Source organism: Myotis lucifugus, unplaced genomic scaffold (assembly GCF_000147115.1).
Source record: "Myotis lucifugus unplaced genomic scaffold, Myoluc2.0 scaffold_214, whole genome shotgun sequence".
NCBI lineage: Eukaryota > Metazoa > Chordata > Mammalia > Chiroptera > Vespertilionidae > Myotis > Myotis lucifugus.
The window spans coordinates 2,005,669-2,015,003 of record NW_005871262.1 but is presented as its reverse complement, the minus strand read 5'-3'; the positions used below and the strand labels follow the sequence as shown (position 1 = coordinate 2,015,003).

The 9,335-nt window shown below is 43.4% G+C and overlaps 1 protein-coding gene across 3 annotated transcripts in view; it reads right to left on the bottom strand.

Annotated features, from left to right (window-relative positions):
- The window catches only part of ENTPD6 (ectonucleoside triphosphate diphosphohydrolase 6 (putative)), a 26,135-nt gene that overhangs the window by 13,782 nt on the left and 3,018 nt on the right, over positions 1-9,335 (bottom strand). For all 3 annotated transcript variants that reach the window (XM_006097943.3, XM_023761703.1, XM_023761705.1), the window contains exons 2-3: positions 2,825-3,140; positions 1,147-1,223 (exon numbers count right to left, since the gene is read on the bottom strand). In XM_006097943.3, the coding sequence (XP_006098005.1) occupies positions 1,147-1,223; positions 2,825-3,116 (369 nt within the window). In that variant the 5' untranslated portion in view covers positions 3,117-3,140. The remainder of the gene's footprint in view (positions 1-1,146; positions 1,224-2,824; positions 3,141-9,335) is intronic.

Genomic DNA, 9,335 nt, shown 5'->3' with positions numbered 1-9,335 from the left:
CAAACAGCAGACCTTCTTATACTGTTAAGATCAAAAGACTGGCAGTTATCGAAATGTCCTTCAGGCGGGACTGGTTCTGTAAATTCAATGTGCGCACATAACTGCAATACCATTCAGCCAGAAAAACCAGAGCAGCTCTTCCCATACTGAGAGAGCAAACGATCTCCAAGTGATATTGTTTAAAGACAAAAGCCAAGTGCACAGCAATGTGAGTGCCACTCCACTGCGTATGTAAAAGAAAAAGGAGGGGAGAATACAGATGTATTTGCTATTATCCACATAAATGTGCTCTTGAAGGATATGCAGGGAACCAAGGACACGGGGAAGCTTATCCCACTCGAATGGGTGTTGCCTACTGAAATAAGGAAGGTTCTAAAAACCCGGAGCTTACTCTAGTTATCTAATTTAATCAGGTTTGACCTATGTTCACGCTAGAATCACTAATTTTGATTTTTTTTTTTAATCAAACTATAGAAAAGCAAGGCTATGACTTCACTGTCTGAGATCAGGAACCATCTGTGGACAAGAATGACATATTAGCTTTTGATTTGAGACATGCTTGAACCAAAAAAGGAACTCAGAGCTATATTGGTGACTAGTTTCACGAGAGCCTTCGTGAAAAGACAAGTGTCCTGTATTACTGCAGTTGTCAGTTTTAAGGACTTTAGAAGCGTAAATGCTACAAGCTTACAAAAATCATTGACAGCTTAAATTTCTTTTATACTTACCTGTTTTGTGGATTTTGCATAATACATCTTTAACCTTTTGTTTTAGTCAGTGTTTGTCATCTTCAATCAGAGAACTAAAACAATGAAAATATTAAGTTTTCAAAGAATGCTTTTTGTAAGTTTGTAGCATTTGTGCTTTTGAAATGCATCCAGACCTCTGGTGGCCTGTGTGCTGGTCATAGGAAGTGCCTGGGAGGGCCAGGGTGTGTGTGGGAGAGTGGGAGGTGCGGGCCCTTATGCATTGTACCAGTTCCTCCATTTTCTGACCAGACGAAACATATGAAATGCCCCCGGACAGCACCATCAGAGACGCTATTTTGTCAAGACGGCCGACTGCGCTCGGGGAAGAAAGCTGGCTTTAACAAATCACAGTTAGAAGACAAATGTGATGAACAAACAGACGAGAGAAAACGGCTACCTTTTCAACGTCGTCAGCATAAGCAGAAAGACCTGGCTGCAGTGCTTTGAAGGTTTCATGGGTCAAGGTGGGAGTCTCTGAGGAAAAAACATTTTTTAAAAAAGGTACAGCTATGAATGTATAGAAATATGAATTTACAAATATATAAATCTATACGACTGGGATTAGCCACACTTTTAAAGGCCAATCTGAAAACAGATGGGTCCCAGAGGGACAGGAGCCCTGTCCATGATTCTCATCTAAATTCTGACACTAGTTTGGCTAAATAAGATGAATATTATACCTAACGTTTTGGCCAGAACTTTACCTTTAAAATAAATAACTTTATTCAGGTATAATTTGCATACAAAAAACTCCATTTAAGGTTAATTCTTGTTGATTCAATAAATAGAGGAGCAGGGCAGATGATTTTGCAGTTTTTCAAACTGCAAAAATGAAAGTCATTTCCTTGATTCTGGGGTGGATGCATTATGGGATTCTAAAAGTATCTGCTTTCTTCTGTTTTAAAAATTGAGTGTTTTAAATATTTAGGAGGCTGGGCTCCTGCGCACACAGCAGGGTGAGCATTCAGAGCATACAGTGGCCAGGGGATGCTGGTCTAAATTCAGACACGGAGACCCAGGAGGAAAAATCAGAAACAAAACTTTTGTAAGTATTAAATAATGGAATGTCGCTATTAACGGATTCCATGCGACATGTGTAGTCTTAAACTCAGCTCCAAAATCATTTTTGGAGGTAGAGAGGACCAGCACGTAAATATGTATTTAACTTGCAAGAAGTTTAGAAGCAACGCAGATGAAAAGTAAATAAAATATGCCATGATGGCTTTGGAGGGCTACTCAGGGTGTCTGCATCACCTGCTCAGTTAAATGCACAAAATGGCATCGACTCAAAAGGCATTGAAAGTGAGCAAAGAAGCAGAGTAGAGAGGAGAGGAACCCGGCTTGACCAATGCGCCTGCTGAACAGTCAGCAGAAACACTGGCTACAGGCTGGAGAGGAATCCTCAGAGCCAATGGGCACAGAGAGGTGCTGGGAAAGGAGGTCAAAGGGAGGAGGAACAGGGTGAGGGGCTGGGCAGTGGTGGGGTCTCCCTATAGGAGAAGCCAGTGAGTGACGATGCCTAAGCCCCTCCTCTGGGAAGCAAAGCTCGCAGGCTCTGGCTCCAGCTCCACTCTCACTGCCAAGGCCATGGCCCCACTGGCAGCTCTGTGTTGGGCTGGGTTCTGGGTCTTTCCAATTATCTGACCATCCTAGACTCCTAGCTCCACTGGCCTGAATCTGGGGTTACTTCCTGCCTTAAATTCACGAATAAGATGTCTGGCCTAAGTCATGGTCCCAGCCACTTGACCTGCCTGTGCATGCTGGGAGGGGACAGGCCACCAAACACCCTCTGGGATCTCAGTTGCCCTTAGCTGGTAACCAGATGCTAGTACAAGTAAGAATATTCTGGGACTCCTGGGAAATGTAGATTCCTGGGTGCCAACCCATACTCTGAGTCAGCATCACTGGGACACTGCCTTTTTGACAAGCTCCCAGGTGAGTCTAAGGCAGGGAGTCTAGCCCATACCCCGAGAAACCACTGCCTTTAAGGGAGGGGGGGGGGTGATCCCAAGGGCTCTGCTGGGAGAGAAGGAGAAAAAGCAGCACGTAGCAGGGCTTTCTGCTGGGCGGGATACCTCCAGGCTGCCAGGTGAGTTGAAAGATATGTACTCGAGTGCCAGTGCTTCCCGCGTCAAACATGATGCCATAGAAGACCTTGTGACCACGTGCAGTCGTCCCCGGGGCATCCCGAGTCTGGTGGCCCCTGTGGGCCCCCGAGGCTGCCTCCGTGATGCTGAAGAAGGCCTGGGTGGCGAAGACCCAGTGCCACTTGATGTAGGCGATGTAGATGAACAGGCACACGAACAGCCCCAGCGGGTACGCCACCTTCATCATCTTCAGGTTCCCATTATTTGGTATTTTTCTCATTTCCTTGTCTGTGAGGACTGTGTGCTGGGAGAGGCAGGAAAAACACATTAGGCTGTGAACTTCCAGGACAAGTCGGAAATCCCTGTGCTCGGGGACAAAACATGGAGCCAAAACCTGGGCTGCGTTTTCTCCTGTGAATCAGAAGCTCCACTTGATTCTCAAAATGGTTCTGGAAGGTGTGATCCCTGTTTTACAGAAGAGGAGCTGAGGTTTATAAGACGAGGTGAGTTGTCCAAGGTTGTAGGTCCTGCAGGTGCTGACCTGGGGCACAGACCCATAGCCTGAGCATGCTTCCCTCTAAGTCAGTGGTTCCCAACCTTCCTAATGCCTCGACCCTTTAATACAGTTCCTCATGTTGTGGTGACCCCCAACCATAAAATTATTTTCGTTGCTACTTCATAACTGTAATTTTGCTACTGCTATGAATCGTAATGTAAATATCTGATATGCAGGATGTATTTCCATTGTTACAAATTGAACATAATTAAAGCATAGTGATTAATCACAAAAACAATATGTAATTATATATGTGTTTTCTGATGGTCTTAGGCGACCCCTGTGAAAGGGTCGTTTGACCCCCAAAGGGTCGTGACCCACAGGTTGGTGACCCACAAGTTGAGAACCACTGCTCTAAGTGCTGTTCCAGACAAACAGCTTAGGGACTCATTATATTTTATTTTTTTAAATATATTTTTATTGATTTCAGAGAGGAAGGGAGAGGCAGGGAGAGATAGAAGCATCAATGATGAGAGGGAATCATTGATTGGCTGCCTCCTCCACGTTGGCTGCCTCATTCTATTTTAAAAAGTCATGTATAAATGATGTCCCCAAACCTTTCAAGGTAACAGGAACATGTATCCAATCCGTTCTTCCACTTTTTCTCCCACACAGTAATTTACTTTCCAAAAGGGTTAAAATCTTGTCCTTTGGGAACTGAGAGCCCCAGACAAATTAGGGAATATGCTCGTTTTTGTTTCCCTGGAAAGCTCACAACACATACATCTTTTCATTCATGTAGCATATTCCTGCCAAGGAGGAAATCATGCCTGTGCGCTTTCAAAGGCTATGGAAGTTCTACCTGGGTAGCGAAATAAACTAATTCAGCACCATTAACTTTGATTCAATGCACCCCAAATAAAACACGTGTTCAAGTTTCATTAGCAGCTTCTAGTGCAGGGGTGGGCAACCCCTGGCACGCGTGCCAAACATGGCACGCCAGTAACTTTTGCTGGCACGCAAAACCCTCTCTTACAATCTTCCATTTACAATTTTTTTCTTAATATTGATTTTTTTATTTTTCAGATAAATTCAGTGTAGGTGCATCTTAGATAAATAAATAATTTTACATAACATGTATACATTAAAAAATAAACGTATTTTTCATCATCATATACTGTGTTTTTGTCGCTCGAATGAATTTTATTATTTCTTCAAGGTTCTTCACATACGTACACCTTAAGAGATATCAAGTAGCCCTAACCGGTTTGGCTCAGTGGATAGAGCGTCGGCCTGCGGACTGAAGGGTCCCAGGTTCGATTCCAGTCAAGGGCATGTACCTTGGTTGCGGGCACATACCCACTAGGGAGTGTGCAGGAGGCAGCTGATCGATGTTTCTCTCTCATCGATGTTTCTAACTCTCTATCCCTCTCCTTTCCTCTCTGTAAAAAATCAATAAAATATATTTTTAAAAAAAGATATCAAGTAGACATAACATGTTCTCATAAAATTAGGGTTGGCACGCAGAAGAATTTTGCGTCAGAGATTTTGCTGGTTTTGGCACGCACTCACAAAAAGGTTGCCCACCTCTGTTCTAGTGCAAGGCACCACGTGGGGACCTGACGCTTCCGAGGACAGGCAGTGAGGTGCCTCTCTCTCAAGGCTCCCGTGCCCTCAGGCAAAATCCACTGTCTGTCCATCATTCTCGGCCAGTTACGGTAAAAGGAATGGAAATTCCTAGGGGAAAGGAATAGGGAAGTGCCGGGTTGAAAACAGAATGTGTGTAGGCTGCCCGAAGCAGTGTGTGACCGTGGGCAAGTTACCCCCTTGCATGGGGCTGGTCTCCTCATCTGTAAGGTGGAGCTGCTCACGGGAAAGCCGCCTCTTGCTGCTGTTTCAGGACACAGAGGTGTGTAATGTGCTTAGAACAGGATACAGAGAACACAGATATGAATGCCGGCTCTGCAGAAGGGAGGCAGGAGAGGCAATGTCCCCCGGAACCAGGGACGGTGAGGGTAAGAGTGCTGGAGGGCGGGGGCTGCACTGTCTGGGGATGGGAAAGTGGGGGCCAGGGCCATCAGTGCAGGAGGCAAGCCTACAACGGCCTTCATGCCAACCTTGAGTGTGTCTTGGTGGAACCTTGGATCTCAAACTTAATTCGTTCGTTTGGGAAGCGATTTGTTCGAAAACTGGAACATTTCTCCCCATTAGAAATAATGTAAATTGAATGAATTCGTTCCAGACCCCCAACTGATTCTGTTTTAACCTTTCTTACATATAACATGTCTAATACAGTACTGTTTAATCTATAAACAAACACTTATTTTCTTAAATTTATCCAACCACCCCCTACCAGCCTTGAACGAATCACTTTTTAAAAAAATATGTATTTTATTGATTTTTTACAGAGAGGAAGGGAGAGGAATAGAGAGTTAGAAACATCAATGAGAGAGAAGCATCAATCAGCTGCCTCCTGGAATCGAACCTGGGACCCTTCGGTCCGCAGCCCGACGCTCTATCCACTGAGCCAAACCGGTTAGGGCTGAATGAATCACTTTTAACACTAGGGGTATCTCTCAGGAAGTCAGCATGCAGCTTATTCACTTTTTCATTTATCACGCCTCCGAAATGCTGTCACCAGCTAACTGCTTTTCCTTTATCCAAATCAACAACAGTTTTTTTAAACCTCTTTAATTGCCTGTGATCACTGTTTCTTTCACACTCTTAGCAACATTAGCACTCTTGATGGCCTCTTTTTGTTTTAAAATTGTAGTAACTATCCATTTTGCCAGCAACAAAAGCAGCCATGTATATGGGGGAACTGAAAATAGCACACACACAAACCTAGGGAAGATACATGCTCAGAAAAAATTCTAAGAACAGCTTAACCCCCCCCCCCCCCCCTTGCTGACCTTATGGCTCAGACACATCCTGCTAATTAGTGAAGGTCTTTCATGGCACAGAGCAAAGACAGGAAATCGGCTATTTTTCAAATGCTGAATTTTTCAAAAAGAAAAAAAATCACAAGGCATACAAAGACATAGGAAAACATGGCCCACTTAAAGAAATTGGTATAAACCATCCCTGAGGAAAAACAGGCATAGGATGTACTAGATAAAGACTTTAAAACAGCTCATTAAATATGTTGAAAGAGGTAAAGAAAACCCAAAGAACTAAAAAAAAATATTAGGAAAACAATATATGACAACAAAATGAGAATATCAACATAAAGATACAAATTGTAAAAAGAAATCAAACTCCAGGTCCCTAAACCAAGGGTTCCAGTACCAGGAAGAGAAGTCCCCATAACTTCTAGCTGTAAAAACCAGCAGGGACTGAAGCTGAGGGAGAGAGAGACGTGCTGGAGTCCCAGGAAGTTCCTCTTAAAAGGCCCATGCACAGACTTACATGGACTCACTCCCTGTGAGCTCCAGCACTAGGGCAGCAGCTTGAAAGGCACCAGAGACATATGAGGAGGAACAAAACTGTCAGGCATGAGGGTGAGAGCTGGAGGGGTGGGGGGTAGCTTTCTCCCAGGCAGAAGTGATGGCAGAGGCCACTGTTCCTTAGCTGAGCCCCTCCCCCACAGAACAGGCAGGTGGGTGCCATATCTGAGACTCCATCAACCTGGCTTACACTGTTTACCCTGCCCTGGTGGTTCCCTGATTCCTCACCCCACCCAACTTTCAGACCCACCCAAGCTATTTCCAGTGGCTTCCATACGAATGGTCTGTCTTGGCACATGTTTCAGATTTTCCTAAAATCTCTTAAACAAGCAGCATCTGTACCACTTGCTAAATGTCCCCAGGTCCGGCATTAGTAGCAACCAGCCTTGGTTCACAGCTTGGCCTCGCCTGGGCACTTCCAAGCTCAACAGAAGTAACAGCCACCTGCAGATGGCTTTGTTGCTCATGCCTGGTGGCCCCAGACAAAACACAGGTGGTGGCTGACCTGGGCCTGCACCTCCTGGGAGGTCTGAGCCAGCACACCCAGTGGACAGCTTCAAACCACTTCTAAATACCACCACCCAACCACCTCCATAAGTGACACACTCAAGGGGCAGACTATGTGGGCAGCAGAGGCCTGCTGAAGTAAGTCCTGCTCTGTGGGGTGGGCCCCTGCACAGCTGATTCTCCACAGTTAGGTTGGTGTTTGCAGCCAGTCTTTTCAGCTGATCAGCCTGGGGGTAGTCCCTCCTATTGACATGCCAACAGCAATTAAGGCTCAACTATAAGAGGAGGGTGTACATATCCCATGGGGGGGGGGGTGTGCACCTCAAGTGCCCAGCTTGGGTGATTAGGGAGGCTGTGCCACTGGACCCTACAGGACACCTACTGGTATTACATTAGGCCACTCTACCAAGCCTGGGAGACATAGCAGCTCTACCTAATACATAGAAACAAACCCAGGGAGGCTGTCAAAATGAGGAGACAAAGAAACACATCCCAAATAAAGAACAGAACAAAATTCCAGAAAAAGAGCTAAACAAAATGGAGACAAGCAATCTACTAGATGCAGAGTTCAAAACACTGAACTTAGTGAGAACTTCAATAGCATGAGAAAAGACCAGTCAGAAATTCAGGACACACTAACTGGAACAATGATTTTTAAAAACAACAACAAAAATACAAAAGTAAAATGAAAAAAGATTCCATGAAAATAGTAGTCAAAAGAGAGTAGTGATGGCTATACCATATCAGACAAAATAGACTTTAAGTCAAAAACTGTTATAAAAGACGAACATTATATAATGATTAAAGGGCCAGTTCAACATGAAGATAAAACAATTATAAACATATACACCAGAGCTCTTACATATATGAAGCAAACACAGAATTGAAAGTAGAAATAAACAGCTGTATAATAATAGTAGGAAACTTCAATGTCTCATTTTCAAGAAAGGACAGAAAAAATCAGACAATCAACAAGAAAATAGAGGATTTGAACAAAATTATAGTCCAATTGGATCTGACAGACATATACAGAGCACTCTACCCAATGAAAGAATACACATTTATCTCAAGAACACATGGTACATTCTCCAGCATAAATAATATGCTAAGCTACAAAATACATCTTAAGTTAAAAAGATAAAAATTAAACAAAGTATCTTTTCTGATCACAACTAGATATCAAAAGCAGAAGAAAAACTAGAAAATTCCTAAATACGTGGAAATTAAATAGCACATTCTTAAAGAACAAATGGGTCAAAGAAGAAATCAGAAGATAATTTAGAAACTACCTTGTGATAAGCGAAAATGAAAACACAATATACCAAAACTTATGAGATACAGTGCCAACAGGGAAATTTATAGCTGTAATTGCTTATATTAAGAGAGAAGAAAGATCTCAAACCAACAACCTAACTTTGCACCGTAGGGAACTAGATAAAGAACAAACTAAACACAAAGCTAGAAGGAGGAAAACAAAAATTAGAGCAGGATAAATAAAATAGGGAATGGGAAAAACATAGAGAACTCCTTGAACCCAAGAGTTGGTTCTTGGCAAAGACCAAAATAACACAAAATTTTAGTTAGACTAAGAAATAAGGAAAGAAGATTCAAATAACTAAAATCAGGAATAAAAAAGAAATCACTACTACTGATTTTATAGAATAAAAATGACTATAAGAGAGTACTAGGAACAACTGGATGCCAATAAATTGGATAACCTGGACGAACTGGACAAATTCCTTTAATGGCTCTGAGGCAAGACAGGTAACCGAAATGAGTTCTGTGATGTAGGGCTAAAGGCAGTGGTAGGGGAGGAAAATGAAGAGGGCTGGGCCTGCCCATTGTATCAAATTCAAACTGTTTTACTCTCTCAACAAAGGCAGCAGGTCATGTCTTGAGATTTTTCCTGCCTCAAATATTGTTTCTTCTAGCATCCTTTTCCTTCGGTCCTTTCTCCACAATGGCATCCTCTTCCTTTGGTTCTTTCCTCACGCCTCTGCAAAACCTACTCAGGATGCTTACTGCCACTCTGAATCCTGGCAGCTGGAGG